This window comes from Rhamphochromis sp. 'chilingali' (genome assembly GCF_963969265.1).
Source record: "Rhamphochromis sp. 'chilingali' genome assembly, chromosome: 3".
In the NCBI taxonomy this organism is placed as follows: Eukaryota; Metazoa; Chordata; class Actinopteri; order Cichliformes; family Cichlidae; genus Rhamphochromis; species Rhamphochromis sp. 'chilingali'.
The window spans coordinates 43,235,009-43,262,964 of NC_137931.1; the positions used below are offsets into that span (position 1 = coordinate 43,235,009).

At 41.2% G+C, this 27,956-nt stretch overlaps 2 protein-coding genes across 4 annotated transcripts in view; one reads left to right on the forward strand and one right to left on the reverse strand.

Annotated features, from left to right (window-relative positions):
* Positions 1-725: 725 nt before the first annotated feature.
* On the reverse strand, positions 726-17,462 carry LOC308393804 (guanine nucleotide-binding protein subunit alpha-14-like). Of its 2 annotated transcripts, none has more exons than XM_080877813.1 (8): positions 17,170-17,462; positions 16,699-16,860; positions 12,806-12,990; positions 12,298-12,452; positions 9,242-9,370; positions 7,592-7,721; positions 6,170-6,323; positions 726-4,214 (listed from the first exon to the last, which is right to left on the reverse strand). In XM_080877813.1, exons 2-8 carry the CDS (start codon positions 16,847-16,849, stop codon positions 4,009-4,011), a joined length of 1,110 nt encoding a protein of 369 aa, XP_080733939.1. In that variant the 5' UTR covers positions 16,850-16,860; positions 17,170-17,462; the 3' UTR covers positions 726-4,008. The 2 variants fall into 2 exon arrangements, with proteins under 2 accessions (XP_080733939.1, XP_080733938.1); XM_080877812.1 differs by having other exon boundaries at positions 16,699-16,871.
* An 8,666-nt stretch (positions 17,463-26,128) lies between these two features.
* Positions 26,129-27,956, forward strand: part of LOC308393374 (guanine nucleotide-binding protein G(q) subunit alpha-like) — a 33,577-nt gene continuing 31,749 nt past the window's right edge. The window contains exons 1-2 of one of the 2 annotated variants that reach the window (XM_080877089.1): positions 26,130-26,241; positions 26,499-27,377. In XM_080877089.1, coding sequence (XP_080733215.1) covers positions 27,242-27,377 — 136 coding nt within the window. In that variant the 5' untranslated portion in view covers positions 26,130-26,241; positions 26,499-27,241. Of the gene's footprint in view, positions 27,378-27,956 lie in introns of both variants that reach the window. The other variant, XM_080877088.1, reaches the window with a different exon arrangement.

The window sequence follows — 27,956 nt, forward strand, 5'->3', positions numbered from 1 at the left end:
TGTTTCTAGTTCCTCCTGCCCAGCTCTGCTGTCATGCTATTGTTAATCTTCATGTTTCAGGATTAGTTACATGTCTTTTGGTTGCTTTCTGTCTTATTTTGAAGGTTTATTTTCTTACACCTGTTGTAGTTTATTTCTAGATGTCGGCTTTTGGTCTATCCTTTTGTAACTGAGCTTTGTGTCTGCATTCGGGTCCTTACTCATGTCCATGAGTCCACTCTGGTCAAAGAGTGTCATGATCCTGAGTCTTTGAACCCATATTTTGAGCTTTGTGTTCTTTATCCTATGTTTTATGTTATTATGTTTTGGATTTTGTGTGGGGTTACAGTTTCTGGATAGGTTATGTCGGTCCATGAGCTGGTTTCCCCTGTGTCTAGTTGTTAAGTCCCCATTAGTGTTCGTCAGTTTCATGTTTTATTTTTTCCCTGTTTTATTTCATTCGTTTTGTGTGCTTTTGATCACTTTTGTGTCTCATTAGTATTATGTTCAGCTGTCTCATTTTCCCCCAGCTGTGTCTGCTTTCCCTAATGTGTGTATTTAAACCCTGTTTCCTAGGGTTGATACTTTGTTTCTATTGCGCTAGTATCAATCTGAAACCAATATCATCATTGGTATCCATTCTATCGATATTTAGATCCACCGATCTCTAATACTGGGTGCAAAACCTGCCTGCTGCACAGTGAATAGTGACCCAAAGAAAGAAGGAAGAACAGGAATGTGTGTTTAGAGGTTTTTTAATATTAACTATAAAAAAAAGTCCACTTCCTCCACCAGATTCTACATAAAATAATTCACTGTCACCAAATTAGAGGTTTCACAATTCTGAAAAATAGTTACCTACCACACACAGTAGCTCAAACACACAGTTTACATCCTGTTGGTCAACAATGTTTAAAAAAAATACAGCAGTAACACGGAAGTTATCATGTACAGTAGAATTACTTTTCTTTGAGGGCATCATCAAAGATGTAAAAATATAGCTGCCACATCTGAAAAATGTAGCAGAGTCAAGATCAAAACACTTTATATACAGTCAACAAAAAAGCAGCTGGAACCACCACTGTGAGCTGATATTAGCTTCAAAGTCATTAAAGTCACAGGCATTTTCCACTCGTCATAAAATGAGGCACACAGAGCAGAACTCAAACACACGATTAATATCATAAAAGGTTGGTTTAATATTCTTTTCCACACGGCTTTGTTTGGTGTCAGTAATTCTCACAGACTGTAGATAAAAGAAGGACGTAGTGAAGTCATCCATTGGTTTCTGGACTTCAAATGGATCCTATATTGGTCGGGTTTATTACCATTTACTCGCTTTTAGAGCCTCAAGTGGCTGTTAGAGAAACTGCAGTTTAAAGCACTTGCATGTTGGATAAACTTCTTCGGACGGCTGTTTGGATTACAACGATGTTGTGGAAACACAATAATCGTGTTTCCACAACATGCTATCACAATAACCATTACATATTATAAGAATTAAGTATCTCCAAAGACAAGAATTACCAGCTTGGATAAAATACTTTATTTTTTAATTATGCAAATTATATAAATTGTATAAATTGACTGTTAATGTAGTGAAATTACTGAATATTTTTTTAGTTTCTCCCAAATCCAAATTTTTAAAAATATACAAGGCAAAAATATAAAAACAGAGAGTTGTTTTGCTAATACATAAAAGCCAACAAAGGACTTAATGTGGTTCCAGCTGACTTGCACTGACACACAGTTTTGTCAAAATGAGGCATCACCTGCTGAGTTTATTCATTTATTTATTTTTACCTTTTACCATCTTTAACTTTATAAAATAAGTTCACAAAACAATCAACTCTCTGAGTGGTGATGATTTTAACACAGAGCATGAATTGTGTTTGGAGTTGACAGAAATATTGAGCAGAGTTGGAAGAAACTGGTGTTTGACAACTTCAAGTACAGAAACCTGCTTTTCTCTAGCTTACCATATGCGAACTGGACATTTAAAAGTCAAGCTAAGAGAGCTATCTCCTGCTGTGTTTTTGAAAAAAAAACCGAACGATACACATTAACATGGGACGTGACATTTATTTTTCAGGTCTTTGTCTTTACTCTGGAGCGCTCCTCCTCTCAGTGAGCCCACTCTGTTTTGCTGGCTAGCTTCCAGCAGCTGGCAGCTCTGGAGGCTAAAACAACAATAGCATTTCGCATCCTGTTCTTTGCGCAAAATGTTAACTCCTTAAATACATTCATCTGCCAAAAGCCCAGTGAACAAAAACCACAGAAATGATGGATGTCTGTGGCCTTGTCTGAACAATTCGACAGCAAGTAGAGGTAATTTGTTGCCAGTGGCACGACGAAGCTTGTGAGGGAGCATTTTTGAATCACAAAGTCCAAGATGTCCTCTTTAAGTACCTAAACCAGCTTTAGCAGATTCTTTTGGACGCTCTGGGCATAATATTAAGCAAACAGTTGGCTATTTTTGCATCATAAGAGCACAATAGGAGCCGGTCAGGATTTAGAGTCTCTGACAGATGGATTCCCAACGCGAAACTGCTTTACAGAAAACACTTTAATTAGTGTTTGACTAAAAAACTGCAAGTTTGTTAGTTAAAAGAGAAGATGAGAAGTTAAAAAAAACTGAAAAAAGTGAATCTAAACAAACCTCAATACTTTTAAACTTTCCTTCATCTGGTTTTTGGAGTTTATACAGTTTATACAATTTTTACTTCAGTCCAGATTCACTCCAACATATAGTCTGTAGTTTCTTTCCACATTTATATCATTTAATGATTTAAATGATGGGGCGATCGTGGCTCAAGAGTTGGGCGTTCGTCTTGTAATCGGAAGGTTGCTGGTTCGAGCCCCGGCTCCGACAGTCTCGGTCGTTGTGTCCTTGGGCGAGACACTTCACCCGTTGCCTACTGGTGCTGGTCAGAGGGCCCGGTGGCGCCAGTGTCCGGCAGCCTCGCCTCTGTCAGTGCGCCCCAGGGTGGCTGTGGCTACATGTAGCTTGCCATCACCAGTGTGTGAATGGGTGGATGATTGTGTATAGTGTAAAGCGCTTTGGGGTCCTTAGGACCAAGTAAAGCGCTATACAAATATAGACCATTTACCATTTAAGAGCAACTTACGGCCACTAAAGTCAAAAGTACGTCTATATTGCTGTCACGGCTGACTCAACAGGTGGCAGTTGCAGATTTGATGGCAACTGTGCTGAACAGATGTGTTGAATACAGATAACATGAAAGAAATACTGGCAGTGAAAGATAACTGTAATCAATAGGGATTTTGGCACGCCGGCGGATGTTTTTCAGAAACAATGAAGGACAGCGCTGTGACAACAATCGCCCACATTCAGGGCATCTAATAAAAAAAAGAGTGCAGTAGTTCGTAACTCATATTGCCCATACAGCTCATAACAGTAACGCTTTGTGTTTACAGTTTGCGTTGGAGTGTGCATTGGCTTCTACGGTGCCTGAATGGGACTGGAAGATACACATAAAGCCCTTAAAATGTGTGACAGTGGTGTTGCATTCGTGTGTGGCCCCATCTCCACTTGTAAAAGTCATTACTCTGTTAATGGCGGCACAGCACTTCATAGCATCTCTGCTCCCGCTTCAATTATGGATCAATTCAGTCGCGGCATGACCCGAACGCCTCTTCATCTTAAAAAAAGAAACATCAAATTGGGCAAAAAAGCTGCAAGCTGAGAGAAAGGAGAGAGTTTACTGGCTCCTCGTCATGTGTTTCAAATACTTCCTGAACAGAAGAAGGGGATGAGAGTAAAGTTGTGATAGTCGTGGTGATGAAAGGAAAGTGCTTTCAATCTCCACTTGCGCCTTAATTAAAATGAAGAATGAGAGGAGGACGAGGGGCACAAAAATATTAAGCCTGATGTTCTGACTTCTGCAATTTAGAAGGAATTTTATGTGGAAAAGAGAAATCCCATTTTGGCTTTCACTCATACAAGTAAAATGTCCACAAAGAGACACGAACCATCTTTCCTCCTGGCTTTCATTGCCTGGTAAAAGTTCAGATGATCCCATAGTCCCTTAGAGACTTGAGCAGCACGGTGTCCTTCACGTCGCTGAAGACCCTGCGGATGTTGTTGGTGTCCGTGGCACAGGTGAAGTGGGGGTACAGAGTCTTCCACGTCTCCCGGTTGTTGTGGGTGACGGCCTGCTGCTCGTACATCTTGCGGATAAACTTCATAGCGTCTTCGGGGTCATGTTTCCTGCCTGTTGAAAAGTGGAGGTGAAAGATGGAAGTGGACAACAAAGAGATGAATTTGGGTGGAATAAACCGACTGATGGAGAAGAACAAAGACATCAGAGAATTTTAGATTTACTTGTCACTAAGCATGAGATGGAAATTAGATTAATCAACATGGGAAACATTTTCAATTTCGAATTTAGAGGTGGCTAAAGTTGCATAGAAGGATATCAGCAGAGCGATCACAATGGCATGCAGAGCTTGACTCCAAGGTCTGCCTGAACTAACACTATGTTCGACTTTATTCTATCAGCAGATGAAAAAACCTCCCTGCAAATAATATATTTGAAAAACCGTAAACGGCGATCATTTAGAATACTTTCTTGATGATAATAATACCATTTCTAAACATTTCACTGCAAGTTCAAATCAGCTTTAAAAACAGTAGAAGACTGCAGGGATTATTAACAGGTATAGCCTTCAGAAGTAGTCACTGTAGCAGTAATAAGGACCACACAGTGCCTGCACTGGAACACAGCCACATTAGCGGCAAATAGCAGCCAGTGCTAGGAGCTGTTCACAGTTGTCATTAAGGTTAAATTGACATCAAAGAGCTTGACCCTGTGTGAGTCATTATTTTACCTCGCTAATGCTAGTGGTAAAACAAAGTGTGTGCACCGCACATACACATGTGCAAATTTTCACTTTCAGTCACTCATTTCAATCTTCCACACACACACACACTTGTACACCTGGGGGTATTCAGGTGGGGGTGCAGGAAGGCCAGTATCTGTCTGTGGTTGCCGTTGGTTACAGAGAGAGAGCGGAGGTGTGTGGGGGTGAGGGGGGCACCCTACTGCCTCTAACAGCAGCAGAGTTAAAGGCTGCAACCTCGTCATTAAGCACAGAGTACCTGAAGTGACTCATCTACAAGAAAGACATAAAGAAGGAAGGAAGGAAGGAAGAAGAGACGGAAGAAGTAGGAAGAATGGACGGAAAGATAGAAGGAAAGAAGCAAGGATGAGGGCAAAGATGGTGAGCAATAAGGAAGGGGGGCATGAAGAGGGTAAAGATGGGAGAAAAAAAAGGAAGAGGCCAAGGAAGAAAGAAAGGAAGACAGGAAGAGGGTAAAGATATCCGAAAGGGGGAGGAAGAGGAGAAAGATGGTGAGAAAGGAGGGAGAAAGGAAGAAAGAACAGAAGGAACAGAATAAAGAAAGCAACAAGGAAATGCGAAAGACTGCAAAGATGCTAAGAAGGAAGGAACGAATGAAGTAAGTAAAGAAAGAAGATGATAAGAAAGTAGAAAGGGAAGGAGCAGTGAAAGAAAAGAAAAAAGCAAGAAGAGAAGAGCAAAAAATGTCTGGTGGCCGTGGTGAGGGCGACAGAGGGAGAGACTTTCAAGCTTGGAATTAGAAAATGAAATCACTTTGCACACACGTTTTTGGAAATGACACATTTTGTGCCAGGTGTAGAAGGGCGTGATGAAATTGTTGCATGCTCAAAGCAAATTGGCTGAAGCAAAATAACATCACAGCCCTCGTGTCTCGGACATGATTGTGTCCACGCTGCGATGGGAATAAACGCTTGCAAACAATGAGCTGCAATTGTAATTGTTGATGGCAGTGAAATCTGGCTGCTGACTTGGCTCAGTCTGCATTCGATGCTGCTGTGATTTCTTATTTGAATGTCTGAAACCTCCACGTTGAGGCTGAGTGTCGGACTGATTCACAAATATCAAACCCTTGGTGCTCTCAGTGCTCCCCGCCATTATTAAATCCACCGCAACTTCAGCACAGGCACTCGCAGACATCTTACAGTCTGACCAAATCTTCACAAAAAGCCTTCAAATCAACTAAAATACTTGGAATATGGTTTTTTCTTTCTTTTTTTACAAATTGTTTGATCAGTTGTCCGATAGTTGCTAGCAAAACTACAACACACCCTCACCCTAAATGCAAACAAACAGAAGACCAGCTGACCTGTGAAACCGGGGAAGTATTTCTGCAGGTCTGATGTTTTCATTTTATCAGTCAGGATGTCAGTCTTGTTGAGGAAGAGGATGATGGAGGTGTTGAGGAACCACTGGGAGTGAATGGTGGTGTAGAACAGAGCCAGACTCTCTTGCATGCGGTTCTGGGGAGGACACAGAGCATTATCACAGAGGCAGGGAGAAAACAGTCCTTCAAAGAGAGGAAATAGGTTGTTTATGGGCAGCATATGGACCACAGTGGAGGTTAATAAATGCGATGGCAGACCAGAAAGTGTCTGGGAGAGATAAACGGATCAGTGACAGGATGGGAGGGAAGAAGAAGGCGATAGGGGGCTGCAGAGGCTGAGAGGAGATAAGAGAGAGGCTTTGTTGTACAAGAGCGAGACCTGCTGGTGAAACGATGGAATGACTGTAGTGAGAGACACATTTATGACTCTGGTACATATATATATACTTTGTTCTTTATTAACAAATTACAAAACCCCCAAACATAAGCTAAACAACCCAGTGTGTAAATGTACATGTGCTGTGTATTTTGCACAATCTATGTCCAGAGTGAACGGCCATCTTTAAACTGAGGTGGTGTCTGCCACCTACAGTGCAGGCTTGAGATCCCTTCAACCTCCGATCAGACCTTGCCTCAGGGGACCACAATAGGTCACATGATGGGTTGGGGCAAGGTCTCTCTGTGCTTTCACCCTTAAGCCGTTTTTTTGTTTTTTTTGGCTGAGCAGAAGTCTGCCTGCAGTGAGCTCTGATGTCGGATGGAGGCAGTGTACAAAGCATGTGGTACAACCGGTCTGTGGGCCACTGTTGCTTGTGTTTTTGTTGGGTCACCAGCCAGCCGAGGAGAAGAGCGACGTTACAACATATAAGGAGCTAAAGTGAAAACAGAGTGTTGCAAACTCCCAAGTTCTGACTCAGGTAACCGAAACACGGCATTGCGACACCATCCGTCAGCCACCTACAACGCAGCCTCGATAACCCTTTCCAGGACCTTCAACCCCCGATCACACCTCGACTCAGGTGACCTCGATAGGTCACATGGTGCGCTGGAGCAAAGTCTACGAGTGTTTTCAACCTTCAACATTCTCATTGAAGGTAATAACCCACGCCTTTTTTTTTCATGTGATGTTGCAGATGATCAATCGTGGGTCAACAACCCTCAGAAGACAACCCCTCATAAGGCTAAATACTTGGAACTCCTCTCTTAAATACCTGGGATGAGAGGTGAAGCATCTTTGCAAACCTAAAGAAGTCCAGTTACCTGGATGGCTGAGCACCTACATATAAATATTCCAAGCACCTTAGAATAGCTGGTAAACTATCCGGTAGATAAATCTGCACAGATCCTATGATTGTGTTCATTTTCTGCAGCTGTACACTGAATGAGAGTCACAGGAGTTCTTACAGTCGTGTCTTTCTCCTCCAGGACTTGGTCATACTCGCTGAGCGACGCAAGGAAGATGAGGGAGGTGACGTTTTCAAAGCAGTGGATCCACTTCCGCCGCTCCGACTTCTGACCGCCAACGTCCACAATCCTATCAAGGATCAGAGGAAGGAAACGTGTAAAAGAACAAACAAACGACAAATTGCCAAATAACCGTGAGCTGCTGAAGCGGCAAACGCGAGATCGAGCAGGGATGTGCTTACTTCTCCTGCCCAACAAAGTAACACTGTAATGCCAACAATGATAGTGATCGAGACAGTGAGGCATCTGGCACACCTAGGAAAAATGCAAAAACTATGACAGAACCCTGCACGAGCAAATCACACAAGAGGCATTCATTAACGTGCAGGTTTTCCTGTGTCCCTGCGTACTTGATGTGAGCTAATTCCTTTGTTAATATTAAATCAATTAAGTACTAAAATTAGCAAATGAAGCAAATGAATATAACAAGTATCCACATTGGAACAGGTCCCTGCGAGAGGTGAAGTATGGCATCCAATTTATTCAACAAAGATGTTCACTGCATAAAATAGTATTCATTATTACAGCATGTCTTAATGGATACTAATTTATTTAATCAGGCCTTTTTATAACTAGCCATTTTGTGTCCACCTTTTGAAAAACTACGTCACACCTAGCAACGGGGTCAGCCACACCTCGTCACTGAGCTCAAGGTTCCCTTCCATTGCTCCGAGCATTTCCCAAACCACTTACAGCTGTACCCAAGATGCACTACAAATTAAGAAAACCTTCGTGAACGCCAATGTGCTTATGTACAAATGCACGAAAAACAAGCCCTTCCCACCATATTTCAGTGCTTACACGGTGCCCTCACATCAGTAATGTGCTAATAAGCTGCGATGTGAAGTGGAGATGTCCTTCTTAGAACATGACGCACTTTATTAAAGGACAAAAATGCCTCTTTGCCTTTCATTCACTTTTTTATTTTGCCATTAATTTATCCAGATGTATTTTCTCTTTAGTTTAAAGTGCATCATTATTTTCATTTCCAGCTCCATATTTGTATTCTTAGAGTCTAGCAGAAGAGCTCTGCATGATTCACAGTTTTAAATAAAGCTTATTTTGGTCACCTGCTTGTTGGGATTGCTGTGCTGAAAGCCAAGGATGCCCTCCCTCTGTGACATCATAAAGATTCAAGAGTAAAAATAACTGCCTGACACAAAGTGTGTGATCTTTTGGCTTATAGGGATTACTTGTACACGCACAGTGAAACTTTGGCCATGTTTAATATCAGCACTCCCCCTCTGTAACAGTATACATGTGAAAGAAAGTGAAGAAAGGCTTTTACTAGGTCAACTTTAAATGCTTTTAAGAGTTATTATTTTAAGATAATATGTTGGAACACAATGTCCTTTAGAAATAAGCTTTGGATCTGTTGTCAAAGCTTAGTCTGACTGCCTACACATTTTCAAAATAAAACCCACATGAAGTCTGCACAGAGGCAATCAGAAATGCGATCCTATTGCGTCCAAGCAGGCGTGAGCAGACAAAGCCTCTGCAAGAGTCAATAGTATTTTTTTCACAGTGCAGTGAATAGTGAAGGTATTGGATTTGCCCCTGTGAGAGGTTAGAAATCCGAGGATTGGTCACCTTAGTGTGATGGTATTGACGGTAAAGGAGTAGTCGTGGATGCCCGTGGTGGGGAATCGAACTCTCAGCACGTCCTGTTCCGTGGGGATGTAGTCCTGGGAGGTGATGCGGTCCAGATTATTCATGTAGCTGAAAGAGAGACGCGATGGGGCCGAAGAGAGAAAAAATATTACAACGGCAAAAAAAAAAAATCTGTTTCTCACACTAGAGGATATTTCTACTGAAACATATTGCCTCTGTTTACTTTGCATCCGGCAATGACAGGTGAACCGGTGATGACAGAAAAGAAAAAAACTGATTAAAAATGCAAGAAGGGAATGGAGCAAGTCCACATCAACCTGTGTACAGACCACAGCTTTATGGCTCATGTTGATACAAGCTGTCATTAGCTAATGTTGACTGCCTGTCCCTTATCAAGCACGCACCGCGATGACTGAACTGCCGGGTAAACACAGACCAGAACAGCAGTATAAAAGAGAGAAAACATGCAGGCTGAGCCCACACTTTGTTCTGTGACACTTGAGATACTTTTAGCGTAAGGCTCACACCTACTGTGTCTTTCCCCATTGATAATAAAAAGCCTGTCTGAGGTTAGCTCTACACTGTGGCTTAAAATGGTTTTTGTGATGTAGCTATAAAACCTGAAGACTCCTCCGTGAGCGCGACGTACAATTTCAGTGAGTAAAGCAGAGGTGGAAAATGGAAAAAATGACACAGTTAGGGCATAAATCTGAAGGGATCCTAGAACTTATCAAACTGGAAAAAGTTGGTCGATAAAATATCCAAAAATGCTCGAGACATTGTCCGTGAAGGTTCTCAGTCATCCAGGTCATCATAGTCTAAGGAGCTTGGAAAGAAAAGCGTCTGGACTCCTTTAAGTTGCTTGAAGACGTTTAACCTCTCATCCGAGAACTGAAATAGCTTCTCGGATGAGAGGTGAAACGTCTTCAAGCAACTTAAAGAAGTCCAGACGCTTTTCTTTTCTTTCCAAGCTCCTTAGACTGCTCAACTCATTGTTTTAGCCAACATAAAAACCTTCAAATAACATCTTTGGTATTTAAATGAATACCAAAGATGTTATTATATCGTGACAACGTTAAAAAAACAGCAAAAATGGAAACCCCAAACAGCGTAGAAGGAGCACTTTAATCTCTTCCTGTCTAAATGTAGCACATTCACTGAAGAGGACAGCTGTTATTAGTATGACTACAACGGATGACGGGTTTGTTGTGCTCATCTTTTGTTGCATCATTTGTGTAACAGCTTTAACAGAATCAGCATCACCGACTCTGTTTTACGGCTGTGATGTTACACCTTCATGTATTACTTATTTATTAAGACTTTTTCAGACTGATAATAAGCAACGGCACACTGACTGAATGCCATGCCGTGTCTCTTGTTGAAAGAAATGAAGGTTGTTCATTTTGAACTGAAGGTTTTGTAGCCATTTCTGTTTTAAGTTGGATTTTTTTCCCCAAACAACAGCCTAAAATAATGAGTTAGAATTATTTAGTTTGTGATTTGAGTGTTTTTCTTGGCTCTGGGATGTTAAAAAATTAGCAGCTCGATCAATAATGATGATAACAAAATCTGAATAGTTACAAAATTACCAGGCTACCTACACATTACACCAACAGGACCTGCTCAGCCATTGAAACCATGCTATGAAGCTCCAGGCACACAGTTTTTGTCCATTACATGGTTTGAGACTTTATGGCTGAGTTGCTCTGGTTCCTAAATGCTTCCACGCTGCCACTTACAGTGGATCGTGGAATATGCACAAGGGAAAAAACTTCACAGACTGACTTGTTGCAGTGGTGGCATCCTATCCGGTCGTTCAGTCTGACGTCACTAGCCGCGTCTGGGCCTAAACTCCGCTGCAGGTCCATATATCAAACGATCACTGTGGCACTACTGAGAGTTGAAAAACTGTCTAAAGTCTTTCATCTTTAATAAAATTATCAGCGTTCTGCTCTACCAGGTGTAACAATTGTGTTTAACATCCAGGCATCCATGAAAACGGAATTTATGACATTTAACGGAGTTAGAAGTTAGCAGGGAGTTAGCTCGCTAGCTTCAATCTAAATACAATATAGCATGTCCTGACTGCGGGGTTTTGGAAACAAATTTAAACGTACAGCTCTCTTATCACTTCCAGCATAAATGAAGACAGAAAACTAAACAGCAGTGACGTTTGTAGGGTTACTGAAGTTGGGCTAGCTGCTATATAATGATGTGCTACGTGACCGCTAGCGACACAGCTATGTTAGCATAATATAAACAAGCTAACTTTTTTTCCACTCGATAAAAGTTACCGTGAGTGTTCTCGGTGGTCAGGAACAAATGTAATCGCATGGCAGGATGCTGTAAAAGGACCAAACTTCAGCCAGGAGAACAACTGAGATAATCCATCCTCAATACGAGGTTAGTCATTCATATACTGCTGCATGGGCTGGGCTGTAGTTACATCTTAAGGTTTTAAAAACTGAGCTTAAATAAACGATTAGTGGTAATAAAAGCCGAGGGAGGTCAACAGTGATCACTGACTGTTTTAGGAGCTTTTTGAGATCAAATAGAAGAAAATACAAAACATTAAACATGTTAACAACACAAAAGCCATATTAAACGCAGACTACTTTAGGCCCGGAAGTAGGATTGGTCACGTCATCACTTAACGACCGGATTAAAACACCACGCTTGGATTCGGTAAGCTCTTAAGAACGACCAGTTCCTTCACAAATGTTTATAAAGGCTGACTTCAAGCCTACCGTAGGTGCCTGATTTTATGCCCTTGTGGCAATGAGGCTAAAAGCACCTGAATTCAAAGATTAAGAGGAGGTGGCGGCCACTACGTTTTGTCTATATATGGTTATCCCCTTTTCCCCACAGATATCGACGTGCACTTTCTTCCAAACTTGCCGTCTATCATCATTTCCCATATCCTGATATTGTTGTTGGTGCTTTGTTGTGACAGCATTTCATCATGTGATACTGCGTCCCAGCCCTCACAGAGGGTGTGGTGCAGCTTTGACTTCTAGCAAAGCACAGCTACTCACTACTCTGTAGAGTCCAGGAGTTGGTACTCGCAGCGGCGGCTGTAACAGGCACGTATTCCCGAGTCTGCCCAGAGGCGGCGGATTGCGTCAACATGGCCCCGTTCCAGTTGGGTGACCTGTACTATGCTTACGTCCTCCAGCCTCTTGGCGTAAATCTGGAGGACAGCACAAGATTCTCAGTGTGAGGAGATTTCATGATGAATGCTTAAAAAACATTGAATACAAAGCTTGTTAACATCCTGTGTAATTAATCCTTCAACAGATGCTTTGCACCAAGGATTTGTGCATGTTTATAGTAAAACCACCAGCTATTTATAGGCTGCAGAACGCTATGCACGTATATTGGTGTCAGCGTGTTTCATGCTTCTTCTTCAATGTGGGCGTAATCCCACAAATCCTGGGAGTGCACTTCTGGTCAGACGCCTGCACACCTGCGCTGGCGCCCGTGTTTATGAATAAGCGTTGATGTGTAACTGGGTGTGTCCGTGTGTGTTTATGCTGCATCTACCTCGTTCTGTGGGTTGGAGTAGGGAATTCTGAGCGTGGCCATCGCTCCTGTCATTGCAGTCATGGCAGTTAAGATATTCTGGTAGATGCATTTGGCGAAAGCCTTCCTCTCCTCCTCTGAGTAGCCTCGTCCGTGAATGATCCTCATCTGTCGGATGAAGGTGGTTTTTCCACTCTCCCCAGTCCCTGAGGCAGCAAACAGAACAGCTAATAATTTACATTTAAAGCAGAAATCCTTCATTCAGGTTTCCTCAGAGCAAAGATGAGATCGAGTTAACTGAAAATAACGGTGCTTTAAAAATGGCCAGATATGCACTGCATTCCCATGGAAAAAAATGGAGACGCTGTAATTGTGAGAGAAGGTTAAAGCACTTATCTGTGAGCAGTATATTTAAGAGGATGGGACGATGGTGCTACCTGAGTTAATGTAATTCATACATTCATACATGAACACAACTCCCGTTCATTTCCAAGAATACTTCAGCACCTTTCAGACAAAAAAGGCTGCAGAGCTCTTCTCCCTCAGACTGATATAAAACCACATAATAACTCCTCGTTCTGTGACAGGTGAACACACCTGTCAGGCATAAGATTCTACAAATACTTCTGTATTGCACCTCCACGCAAATGTTGTTCTTAGATTTAGAGTGTACATGTTATTTATTAATGGAACGTGCACTACTCTTACACAACGTCAGTCTCACTTTTACAGTTACAAAGTTTTTTCTTTGTTTTTTATCACTGTTGCATGTGTATATTTTTGCAGGCTCTCATAGTGTTTTTGCAATATCTGTGCTTACTAAACATTTAACACAACATCTTTAAAAGGTATGCTGGTGTTTGCATCATATTCTACTATCCTTAAGCCCTTCCCACACACACACAGGTATTTTGGAAAACAGTTTTTTATATCGGTTTTTGGCCTTTTGTCCACAACCATGTTTTAGGTCACTGAAAAGAAGTCTTGATGCATATGCTCAATCATCCAGGTAAAGAAATCTCAAGAAGCTACGTCCACATGAACAGAATCAACTTTTTAGGGTCACTGAAAAGCGTGGATGTTTCATGTGGATGGGATGGTCTCTTAAAACAAAAGCAGAAGCTCCTAGTTTAAAAAAATATTCTCATAGATGTGGGTGTAGATGTGGTCAGAAAAGCAGCTTTAAAACAACACGTAATCATTCTCTTTTGCATCCAAGGCTATGGTAAGTTCCTCCTGTAGCCTCAGGGAGATCAAAGTGTTAACCTTAAGCTTTTTTGTGAATATAAACTATAAAGTAGCGTGATGAGGAGACTTTATTCCACAGGAAGCTGAAAAACGAGCACTCAATTCAAAACACAAAAGGCCTGATATACAGCTTGCAGGTACCTTCTCTGCAGACTAGAATCAAAGATACTCTGTTAAAGATACACCGAACGAGAGGGGGAAAAGTTGATTTATGTTCTGTTATACCTCGGTTTATTGTTAACATTTTATGCCCCTCTTGTTTTATTGTTTTGTATCCACATCATTCTGTGTGGTGACTGTATTTCATAACGAGCGCCCTGGATTTACGCTGCTTCTCACACGGTTACAGTCCCAGGGTTTTAAGTTGTGTTTATTATTTTAGGGTTCTGTTTGCTTTCGCTGATGTTTTAGTGCTCTGTGTGTTTTGTATTACTGTTGGTTGAGTTCTTCATTCCTATTTTTCATTTCTTTATTATTTCAGTCTCAGTTCTTATTTTATTCTAGTGCTGAATGCGTTGATTTTTAATAGTTTTATTTCTGTTCCTCCCCTCATATCTTGTTGTTCTCACCTGTGCTAAGCGCGCTAACCTGTGCCTTGTTTCCCACCTGTTTCCTGTGTAATCAACCCTCTGTGTATAAATAGTTCTGTCTTTTCCTCTGTCTAATTTTCAGGTATCTGTTATGGTTCCTGTGTTGCCTCTGTGATTGCATTTATACTTTTTTATGGCCTAAATCTTTTAAGTCTGCATCCTGCACTCAGACAAGGAGTGCAGAGGACTGAACAGACTTCAGTAAACGCTCCTGAAATCCTAACTTAACCACTCAGACGAAAGAGTGAGTGGTCTTTGGATGTATTTGTTTTATTCAGTTGTCAGCTAGAGGAAACGAAACTCTTGAAACTTTTTATTCTGGGAATCAAGACGACTTTTGAAGGAAAATCATAAAGCAGCGTTTGTGTGAGACGTGCTGAAGATGTTTTCCTGACAGTCCAGTTTTTGCAAAACAGAAATTTTTGTACAAGACGTAAGAAAAACTGGCCCCCGTGTATCACGTCTCATTATCGTCTTAGTCTGCTGAAAACATCCCAAAAAACGACACGCTCATTTACTGTGTGTTATTTACTGGGTATCTGCTGCTCTTTCACAGTGCCACAAAGCAGCAGCATAGCTATCATAAAAGATACTGTGGTTCACGCATAGCTGCAGAGACAGATAGTTGATTAACTAATACAGTATTAGACATTTTTAGAAAAATTGGATTTGGTTTTGTGTTATTCTTTTGGTTCTGATGCAAAAAAGACGCAGACCTACAGCCAGTTAACCAAACACATGTCTCTGAACTCCACGAGGGACCCGGGAGTACCGAGAGAGAACCCACAAAGATACAAGGAGAACATGCAAACTTGACACAGAAAGGCCCCAGCATGGAGCGACAGCGCTAACTCCTGCAACACTGCACTGCCCACTTATTCAATATATGTCAATAAAGTGGACCTATGATGTTCTACCTCATGTTTCAATCGTATATGTATATTACGAGAAATGAACGTCCAAGCATTCTCCGGCGAGGGATCTCTTGTTTATGATCTTTTGATTCATCATAAACTTGATTTTCTGTTTAACGGAGACCTGGCAGCGGCCCAGTGACTTCTTCGAATTTGTTTACACCTGTCAAGCCCGCGTATCTAGATGTGAGGGTGGCGCCGTCTGTTCCTACCCATTCAAAATATGAAATCACGATGATACAAATCAATGGACTAATTCCCACAACCTCAGCTGCTTTTTACTGCTTTGCTAACCCTAACCCTACCTAAGCCCAACGCTGACCTTTTAAATGATTTTTCTGATTAGAAAATCGTGGGCGTTTATATTAAATATGACCAAAGATTCAAATAATGAGGACATTGTATGTAAAGTAATTCCTGTGAGCTCTGTCTTCAATCTGCTCTACAGATTAGGTTAATTATGAACCATGACTAAGACTCTATTAAAGTACAAGCATGAAAGTATGGATCTGAAAAGAGGATCATGCATTGATAATTACAAGGGTGTCAACCTTTCTGGTCTTTGTGTTATAGTGGTTGCTGTTTGACACAAGCACTAAAAAGAAAAGTGTATATATTCAAATGACTTGGTTTTGTCTAACAAACAGCAGAGAAGCTGCAGAAACAAGACAAAATAAAGTCAGCACATAGAGATATTCAAATTCAAACGATTGAAAAATCAACTTGTCAGTTGAGTTTCTGTCAGCTAGACTATTTATCATGTAAATATTTCACCTATGACACCAGCCCAGGGTATCTCTGCCAGGAAGGTGAAATTATCTTAAAATCAGATAATCCGAAACTTGTCAGACTAACTGTAAGAAAACCCAAACAAAGCTGGGCTTGTATGTTTCTGGGCCGTGTGCCACAGGTGGTTTTCAGGTGGCATAACCAATCCCTACTTTCATCGTTCATTCTTCACATACTCACATGGTGACACATGCCTTACATAGCTTATACACTCATGTGCAGAGGCCACCAAACAGTCTTGATTTGTATGCAGGGTGTACCTTAGGGTATCTTGTCAAATTTTAAATGCAGTTTAATGTCTGTTTAGCCTGTTTTTTGTGGGGGGTTTTATTTTGTTGCATGAACCAACAGGTGTGTGTGGTGCTCTACTGACCCAGCAAAAGGATTTTAATCTCCCTCCTCTCCTTCTTCTTCTGTTGCTTCAGGATCCTCTTGATCTCTTTGTCCACAGCAATGGTGTTCTTCTCCTCCTCGGACAGACAGCACACGCAGGTGCTGTAGCACCACCGCCCGCAGCCGGCCATGGCCAAAAACACTGAAATCAAACTGTTAATGCATTATTAAGTAGCCAAGCACCCGCAATAATAAACTCACTGTTAGGCAGCTTGATGTCTGTTTGCTCTTCAGTGGTTTTTACTTGCTCACTGACACGCCAGTGGTCTTCATTTGCAAGTATGCCGACCGAAGGTTAACTTTAAAGGGTGTTTCATACTTTTATGTACGCTTCATTTAACCACCTTTATGAAACTCGCCGGTCAGTTCGGTGAGTAAACACTACAGCACCTTTGTCACTAAGAACTTTTCCTTTTCGTCTTTTACAAGAGAAACAAAATTAATCTCTCACCTCCAATCAGTCTGTCACACTCCCTGAAGACGAGCAGGTACAGGTTCAGATTTCTTTTCCCGGGCCATTTTCCCCCTCCCTCAGCTCTGCACCTGCTGACAGCGGCTAACAGCTGCCGTGGCCCACCAGCAGCTTCATTAGCTCCCACTGACTTTAAACGCCTTTTTTTCCAGCCCACACGGAACAACGTCCAGTTCGGGAAAGTCCACCGCGCCTACGCAGGAATGTGCCGCCTCCCCGAGCCGCTCCAAACACCGCGACTGGAATGCTGCCCGAACGACGCCGCCACAAGACAGCGGCAAACGACGGCAGAAGCGCCGGAAGATAGAGGTTTGGACGTACAAAATAAAAGCATGTCGTCACAAGTTGCATTCAAACGTGAAAGATTAAATTGAAACCCGAATTTTTTTTATATTTTCCTGCTTCATGCATGTGATTTCTTCTTCACTCATCTTTTTTTTCCACTCATTTTACCAGTACACTACTCTGCATTTAATAATTAGTTATTGCTAACGTCTGACTCTTTTGTCTGTCTGCCAAAGGTCTCTTCCTGTTAGAAGTAAGTTTTTCCTTCCGACTGTCGTCGAGTGCTTTCTCATAGGAGGTCATTTGATTGTTGGGGGTTCTTTACCTTATAATGTAAAGTCACCCAAGTAGACTGTTGTTGTGATTTGGCGCTATATACATAAAATTGAATTGAACTGATTCCAGTGTTATTCATTTGTTTTGTAGCTGTTACAATTATGTGTGATTAATACTGAAGAAAGATCTGTAAAAACTACATATGTGAAATATTTGGGAGTTTGTAACACCATTACCACCATGGTCTCCTGAGATGCATCACATTTTGATATTTCGCATACAACATATGCATCGTCACTGGGTACAGTGTAAAAATGATGTTTGCACATTAATGCATTAATACTAATAATAACACTAACATTATACATAATAATACAGCTTTGAACATTTTCTACATTTAATGCATTTAATGATATGTAATGTCTGCAGTTAATAATTGATTGGTGTCTATTGTTAAAAAATAAAAACAAAAAAGTATTCTTGTATTCTTAGCTCCTCACTGGATTTCCAAACTTCTCACCTGATTAGTAAATCCATCCACCCTGCAAAGGAAACTTCTGGTCATTAGACAAATTTCACAACCACAGGTAAATGCAGGAATGTAGGCTGACTGGTATATCAAGAGTTTTACCTTTGCCTGGCTCTCTTATCATGTCCAAGGTATTGTAGAGTGACTTTGCAGTGGATTTCATGGTCGCTTTGTTACTCATAAAAAGTACCATGAAGTACTTGAACTCCTTCTCTTCTCCTTCATGGAGCAAGCCGTTGTTTTCCAGAGGAGCAGAGTGACCTAAGATTTAGGGATGCTGCTCAGCATTCCAGCTGCAATCCCAAAAATCACGTTCATAATTCACGTTCAGTTCCAAGATCAGGACCCATGTTAAACATCTGTCCACAACACCTGTGGTTGTGGTGACAACACTGATGACCATGAAATTGTGAGCTTGGGATGCTGACTCCACACATGGCAAAACAGCCAAACTTATTCTGTGCTCTGCTTCACCTGATTCATTGCTGATACTGACCACTCCTTGGGTATATTGTTCTAGAGTAAACAACTTTGTCACGAGCCTCACAGTTTGGATCATGCATGACATTTACACCTGTGACAGAGTACACAGTATGACAAATGCTTCCAAAAACCAATGCATGTGATAACAAAGAAGTGCAATGTAAAAATGTTTGCCTATCGTTTAATTACACCAGCTGAGGTTGATTTAATGTTCTTTTAATGCAGGCATAAAAATGCTTTGCGTGAAAAATACCCCACACACTGATATTCTTACTCTTTTATTTTTACTCTATTTACTCTATTTCTTTTATGTGTATTTATTATAATTTTATTTTTACAGTGTAGTATGGTTTCATGTAATTGAAAGTTGTAAATCTTCTCTATGCAATGTGGATTTAAAAGCCCAGCAAGGGACAAGGGTTTGAAATAAGCAATGGCTATAAACTCTGGCAGCACATCCTTATCATGCTCCATATAGGAACTATGCTAAACTGCATTGCCCCTTTTGAATATATAAACTGAAATAGAACTTTAGAAAAGCAGGATGAGGAATGGGCTAACAGTTATAAACAATAAATTCTTTTTTTTTATTTTTTCTTCGACATTTTTATTTAAAACTGCAGGAGAACCTTTGAGCTTGTTGTGCAGACGCTATTATTATGAAAATACATAACCGGAAGTTAGCTCTTCTTTTTCATGTCTGTTTTGACTGTTTTCAAAGAGTCCGCGGATAAAGTTTCAGCTACCGCAGAGGCTCCACGGCTTCATGTTTCACCTGAGCTGGGGGCAATCACTGACTCACAGACTTTTACTTTTTACTCATTTATTTTTAATAACCAGATGTTATATTTAAAAAAAAAAAGCTTGTTTTACACTTCTACATTTCAAAATGATTTAGAGAACTTTTCATTAAATTCATTCATTAAAACAACCAAATCCAAGCATTTTCTTTTTATCAGGTTATGAAAAAACGAGAATATTATTGTGAAAATTTAACATCTAAATTATGACATGTAATAAAATGGTTACAGGTCTAGTACAATACAAAAGCACACACCCAAAGTACTCCAACCGTCAGGAATCCGTGTAAGGCTCAGTGATTCAGTGATTTTTCACCGTGCAAAGGTTTTTCAGAGTAAAGATGAAGAGGGCAGCAGGTTTGTCACTCCTCTTCTTGGCTGCTGTTTGGATGTCCAACTTTTGTCTCAGCTGGCAGAACCGGTTTGTCCAGCTTTCACGGTTTCATATATTGAGATCACCTGAGCCCCACGTTGCCATGGCAACGAGGTGAGGCGAATATGGGGTCTTTAGTGTATATGTGTGTGCGTGTGTTTTCAATTACAGCAAGTAATTAAAGCTTTAATATATGTAATGCATTTTATTTGCTTCTAATAGGCTGGACTTCTACAGAGGTGTTACTCTGTAAACAAAGCCCTGCCATACTTGTCATCTTTTGTGTGTATTGTGCGGCTGTGTTGTAGCTCTTCTTCTTGACATTTGTGTGTTTATTAAGATGATAATGGTGCAAATATTGTTTTGAAGAACGCCTTTCGTAGGCTTTTCCCCCCCTTTTCATTCCCCTTCCTTTATATAATTCTCTAAAATCTTTGCCAACAAAGATGTGTTTAGTGAGAATTTAGGGAGAGAAAAAAAAGGAAAGGAAGACAGAATAGAGGAGCAAGGAACAAGAGAGAGAGAACACAAGAGGAAAGAAAGCGGAAAAGGTAAAACGGTGGGGAATCATGCGCAAAAAGTGGGCGTTGAATGACAGTAACAGGAAAACAAAACAAAAAAACCCTTCCTCGTGCTTCCCGTTACAGGGATTTAGACATCTGTAGTGTTTACCTGCTGGCAGAGATGGATCCAGATCTCTTAGTACAATGGAACACTTTGTGTAGAACCTGTATTATTTATGTGCTTGCTTGTTTGTTGTACATGCAGCGGCAGTAACACAGACTCTATCCCCATGTCACCGGCTGCTGAGGGAAACACGAGATGATCAATGATTAATCTGACAGCATCTATCAGACAGTGTGTCACACCAGAAACAATAGAGCACCGCAGGCAGCTTCTCATCAGGTTAACATCACTCCAAACAGGAGTCTCTGCACACAGCGTGGCGTATTATTGTTTATGGGGTTAAAAAAAGCTTATCTTCATTGGTTCCCTATAAAATACAGTGTGAAGTTTTAAATCCATCCACATACAAACTTTTGAATAATTAGGTCCTGTCATATTTTAAAGACCTCATGGTTATCCTAACAGGCCACTTTCCTCTCAGACTGCAAGCTTACTTGTGGTATTTGAGGCTTCAACTGTCATCAGACTCCTCTTCTGTAAAACCAGCTCCCAGTTTGGATTTAAGAGACAGTCACCCCCTCTACTTTTAAGATTAGGCTTAAAACCTTTTGGTAAAACATATGGTTCAGGCTAGGAGACTTCCCATTATGCACACCGATCTCTTCATCTCCACTCCCTTCTATTCACTTTTATTTTATTTGCCACTGCACGTCATTAACTCTTGTCTTCTTCCTTCCATAGTTTGTGTTTTGTCCTTTGTCTTTCTGTGTTCTCCTTTTTTCTCTTCTCTTTCCCTTCACCTCCAGTCAGCTGTGGCAGATGGCCGCCCCTCCCTGAGCCTCGTTCTGCTGGAGGTCTTTACTTGCTAAATGGGAGTTTTTCCTCCAAGTGCTGCTCATGGGGGATTTTCTGATTGTTGGGGCTTTCTCTCTAATGTTGTAAAGTTTTTACCTTGCAGTATAAACCACTTCAAGGGGACGCTTGTTGTGATTTAGCGCTATGGAAATAAAGCTGAACTGAATATTTTTTATATTTAATATACTTTATTTATTATGTCTTACACTCCTACTGAACATCATGCAGATTTTTTTAAGGATGGTGCAAATATATACTAATTTCTGGGACTACATATTTACTCCTTCAGTCTGCATGCTAAAGTATCCTTGGGCAAGTTAGTTACTCGTGTGTGTGTGTGTGTGTGTGTGTGTGTGTGTGTGTGTGTGTGTGTGTGTGTGTGTGTGTGTGTGTGTGTGTGTGTGTGTGTGTGTGTGTGTGTGATTATGTAATAAGACAGTCAGCTGAATAGAAAGGCACTATAGTACCAGACCATTCACCCTCAATAGAGATGAAGCAATGATTTTAAGTTAAATAACCTTAAATGTTATTATTCAGAGTTGACTTAAGTGCCACATAACAGAATGAAAAGCTGTGTAGTGGAATAATAATAATTGCTTTCTTTTCTAATTGAAATATTTGGTTGGTGATTATTTTCTCCTCATTCTTCTGCTCCGTCAGTCAAGTGTGGGACAATGAGAGAGCAATGCCGTGTATAAAGAGAATCCAGACTTATGTATCTTTGGCTTTGTGGAATAATGTGATCATCTTGGAAAAATTTTTAATGTGTTTTTTAAAGAACAAACAAACAAACAAAAAATACCCAGTGCATTACTGGTGAAAATGACCCTAAATTGGTGAACAGCTGTAATTATCTGACTGAGTTCATAGTGAATGAACAGGGTTGGTAGTAATTTCAGTAGGTGGAGGATTTTGGCAGGAGGCACAGCTCATTAAAGATGTGGGCGGCCAGGTCGAGCTGTAATGTCATGAGTCACGTCTGAAGATTTTCCTGATAATACTGGGCATACCGAGTGTGCTGATATCCCATACATTTCATTCTTTAGTCTTAGATCAGAACATCAGATTTGCCATCTTTCTCGGCACGAAGCTTGCCGTACACAACATGCAATTAGTCACCCAGGTTAAAGATAGTTATTGAATTTTTAAGGGATAGCTTCTCATCTGTAGTCATACCCAATGTCTATGACTCAGATTTCAGTGTCATTGGCCTCTTAATTTATTCTCTCTGTCAAAGTTAGATTAAACCTAACAAGGTCTAAAGAGGTTAAACATGTCGAACCCACAGTCGGAAGAAATGAAAAATACTGCTGCGTTATGTGAAATGAGTTTGAAAGTTGTTGACTCTTGCAAATACATCTAATGTCCACAAGATGTCACTTGGCTCTAGAAAATTGTCTGTCAGCTCATTGCTTGTTGCAGCTGAGCAGGTGACGACTCTAAGCAGTGAAGAAGGATTGTTCTTTGTTTCAGTGTCCTCATCCCGGCACACCCAGTATTACCCGAAACAGAAACAACAAAAATGGCTAAAACAAAGGTGTTTCCCTTTGGGATACATTTATCAAAGTAAACTTGATTTAATTGACAACAAAACCTCTACATTGTAGACAAGCATAACTGTTTTTTCCCCATCTTCATATGAGTATTTCACAAAATTTTGGAGTTGCTTTCCTTTATTAGCCCAGACATCTATTTTAAGATAAAGTTGGAATGAAGATCTTATACACCTGTGGTATATTTAAAAGATTAAATAATTGACTATTATTATTTAAAGTTAGTTTAACTAGAAGTTCATATATATAGATATATATACACGTTTCATTAACATCTATTTTTTTTGTTACAAACTAGGAGAACCGTAATATTATAATATATTCAGTATATTATTATATTCATTTAATATCAATTCAACTCAGTTTTATTTGTCTAGCACTCTTTCATACCTCTGGGAAGTCCCCCAGCAGCCTGAGCCTGTCCCAGCATAACTAAAGGATGGTTTAGGGTCACCTGATCCAGCCCTAACTGTAAGCTTAGTCAAATACGTTTTATGCTTAATCTTCAAAGCAGAGAGGGTGTCTATGTCTCGAATCCAAACAGGGAGCTGGTTTAATGATGTGATGTGAATACTTCTCCACCTTTACTGCAATGAACTGACTCTTTAATTTAAGTTGTGGCATTCTTACTGTTACTTAAGTTTGCTCCATTGTTGGTCTGTATGGAACATATAGATGTGGACAAAATCACACCAGCTAAAACAATCTGTCACACACTGGGCATGTTGTGTTGTGGAAATGCAAACCTGTGAAACTCACAACGAAGTAAATAATGAGGTTATTTCTGTTACATTGTCCCAGATTTTGTCGCAATTTCACGACTTTTAGAGGAAAATATTGCACATTTCACTCAAATATAGTTCTTTTTCATATGTTTTGTAATTATTAGCAATAACTGAAATTTATTTGTGATCAGTCGTAACAGCACATATAAGACAACATTAGAATATAAGCCTTTAAAATGAGAAAACAAACCTGTGTTTTGACATTTGACTCTTTCATAACATTAGTTTTGTTTACTTGCTTTAATTTTGACAAAATATTGTCACCATTTTTTGTAAGACCTTGAGTATTTTTTTTAATCTCTCACACTCATAAACTCAAGTACAAAACTTAACACGTTAATAACCGTTCTAAGAGGCAAGTATACCGACAGTGAGTCAGGGGTTTGAAAAGCAAAGTGTATATGTGATTATGAATAGATTCCCACAGCTGGTACTCGATGACTCAGAGTCAATTTGTTCTGTTAATTTGTATGTGACGTGCAAGTTGCTGAACTTGGTCTTGTACATGTGTCACTTTCTTAAGTATATGTGAAACTTTGTTTTATAATTCCTGTATGACTTGTTTGTTTCCTTTGTTTGTTGGCATGATAGTACATGCAGCTGATTTTGCAAACAGGATGGAAATGGCTGGTAAACATGCACTTTAAGAAGGGGGAGGAGCATAGGGTAATCTATGAGAGGGGAGGGAGGTACAGTCTGACAGAGCAAGGAGACTGAAAGGGGGTGGCAGGAGAGAATGTAGCTCAGCAGCTTTAGATGGTAATCTGCAGGATGACTCTGGATGTCAAGAAGAGGAAGCGTGTGCAGAGAGAGGGGAGGATTAAATGGTGGAAGTTGAACAATTAAGAATATTCAGAGTTCAGTGAAGAGTTGAGACAAGCTGTGAGTGGGATGGAAGAGTCACTAGATGTTTGGGAAAGTACAGCTGTGGTGCTGCAGGAAAGTGCCAATAAGGGGTTTGCTGTATCCTCTGGACAGAGGAAAGGGGACAGGGAGACTTGGTGGTAGAATGAGGAAGTACAGGAAGGCATTCAAAGCAAGTTTAGTCCAGATACCTGTGCAGGCGTGGAGATGTTTTATTTAACTTGGATTTCATTTACAGGTAGTCCCACTGAGTCCCATTGTCTCCTTTACAACAGAGACCTGTTTCGTATAAGTGTAATAAAATCAGAACGATAAAATAGTGAATAAATTTCCAAGTCATTAAAAACAAGAAAAAGTTTCAAATGACGGTTTCACAAAATCGTTTATATGTCCTTTTGAAGCCTATGAGCGAAATGAGTCACGTCAGAAGGAGCTGCACTGTGTCTTGTTTGCAATGTGATGGACAGGTTGAAAGATGGAGTCAGGCAGGAGTTTTTGTGGACTATGATGTTTGCAAATGGAATAATGATCTGTAATGACAGTAGGCAGAAGGTGGAAGAGACACTGGAAAGATGGAGGTATGCTCTGGAGAAAAGACAAATGAAAGTCAGGATAAGCAAGACAGAATACATGGGCGCGAATGAGAGGGAGTCAGGTGGAAAGGTGAGCGTGCAGAGAAGGTAAATGGAGAGGTGGTGGAGATGAGTGTCAGGGGTGATTTGTGACAGAGGGATGGCAGGATGGCTGAAAGGGAAGACAAAGTTAGAGAGAAATGTGCAGAGGAAAGATGGTGGATATACTGGATAATAATACTGAGTATGGAGCTGTAATGCAGGAGGAAAAGATGAAGACCACAGTGAAGATTCATGGATCTAATGAAGTAGGGCATGCAGAGGGTTGGTGTGACAGCGGAGGATGCCAGGGATAGGCTGGAGGAAGTGGCAAGTCTTGCATTCAATATCACACAAATGTTAAACTTCAAATATCAGATAAATGAGATATTATAAAGTTTCAAGCTGGGAAAGGGGGTTGTTATACAGAATGTGAGCGGCATATATTACATCTTATTGGGAAGGTAGTAGTACTAATGAAAAGTGCTTTAGAACGAAAGTGCAAGGAGAAGTAGCTCATCTCAAAACTGCACAGCACTCAGTTACTGCACTTAAATAGAAGGCCGCTTAGTTTATTTCCACTGCCTGCAGCTCGTTGTTTGAGTAGTCTCGGAAATGACCTGGTGAAACTCTTGTAGTGGACTGCACAACACAGACAGGCTGTATGTGAGTGCGCTGCTCTTTGACAGGAGATGGGCGTTGCCCATCCAGTCAAATGTCAGTCGCTTCCTCCGACACGCCTCCAAAGAGGATGACTTTTTCCTCTCAAGCAAACTTGGGAAGTTAACCGTGCTGGAAAGACCCGCCTGAAACACCCACACGCCTCGTGTTGATTCGCTCTTCCTCTTATCAATCACTTATATCCCAAGTGACGAAATCGACAGCGCCACACCGGAGCTGAGGAGTGGGTGATGAGGAGCGATCAGCACCACCAGGAAAAGGAAAAAAAAAAAAAAAAAAATACCAGGAGCGATAAAATGCACGGAGGACAAGGGTCAATTTGACTGCCAGTAAGACGTTTTGGCACTTTGGGGAGGGGGGTTTGGTGTTTGCGAGTTTATTTTGGGGAACGCTAGTTTAATGCAGTCAGGATTCTCTGTCAGTAGGAGTTGGCTGTTTTTTGGGCTGCAATTCCAGGGAAGGCTCTCTGAGCTAACCTAGCTAGCTAACAATTAGCCTTCCCATTTAGCCCCCTATCCTGGTTACTTGGTGCCTCCGCCTGCGAGACATACCTGCTCTGAGCGCGCACTTTCTCTGATCGGCACAGGTGCATGCGGTTCGTGGAGGACTCGAGGCAGTAAACCAACCTTTCTGGATGGACAGACTGGGGCTCGTTGTCACTGCGCGGGCGTAACTTGGAGCGCTGATTTCGGGGCGGCTAGGCTTGCACTCGGCCGGGCAGCCAGCAGAGGGGATTGGACAAATGTGGTGGCCGCGCCAGGCAGTTGTGTCCCGCTGTGTGTGGGACCGAAGTTAGTAGTTTAGTATAAGAAAAATATATATGTCTATATATTTTTAAATTGACTGGGCTAAGCAAGAAAACAAAGTGCGCTGAAGATAAAATTCAACCTGTTAGCTTGGTTATAACGTTAGCAGCGTTTAGCTTTCAGGCTAGTTAATAAACTAATACCGGTCCATGAAATCAAAATGGTTATTCGCACCCTCGGTAGTTCCTCGGGATATTTGCAGACATGTTTAGTTTCTTTTTTTCTGATGAGCTCACAGTCACTGTAGCCTGAGGTTTTACTGGAGACTTTGACTAACGTTAAGCTGTCAAATATTTAACACTTGACAGCAGCTTTGCCATCAACAAGGGAGGCCAGAGTCTGCACCAAGCAACGAGACTATCGAGCTCCATTATCAGTGTCTGGATATAACCTGTTGGGATCGGACTGTTGTGCACACAGGAGGCCTTCTTCTTCTTTCTTTTTTTTTATCTGGTACTTTGTGTGAGGTGTAAGCCCGACACCTCTCCTCAAACGGGCTTTCTTCCCCCCCGCTCATGCGGTGATGACTTTAGACTCCATGATGGCTTGTTGCCTGAGTGAGGAGGCGAAGGAGTCCAAACGAATCAACGCTGAGATCGAGAAGCAGCTCCGACGAGACAAGAGAGATGCGAGAAGGGAGCTGAAGCTGCTCCTGCTGGGTAAGTCTGCAGGTTCCTGTCTCACACTGCTTTGCTTCGGGATGCACCCACACTACACACAAACCATCTGGCTCGAAAAACCACTGGTGTGATTGTGTTGTTTTACAGCTTTCGCATGCAAAACTACACCCACGATTGCTCGAGCTAAATTGCTCCGATCACCACAGGATTTGCGTGTGATGTGATATGCAAAGCAAAATGCACTCGTGTGGTTCAGGTTGTGTTTTTAGTCTAACGGTGGAATAGCTGGAAGCAGCCACTCACCCAGGAATTTAAACCAGCGACTGAATTAAAATCCGCAGTCTGTAATCTTTACTGTGTTTCTTCAAAGCTTCCGTAGTCTTGCATCTTTGGCCACAAGGATTCATGAGAAACGTCTCCCCTGCTGATTTTCTTTTTGTTAGAAGACCACCCATAAGACAGCAGAGGGAGGAGACTGGCCAAGGTCGGTGGATGTAAGCAGTTCTGGGTTGTAAATGATGGAGGAGGTTATTTGAGAATTAAATCTTGCCAGCGAGCTTCTCTCTTGCCCTTCACACAGACTCTTGAAAGTGAATGGCCAGTATTACTTGAACTACA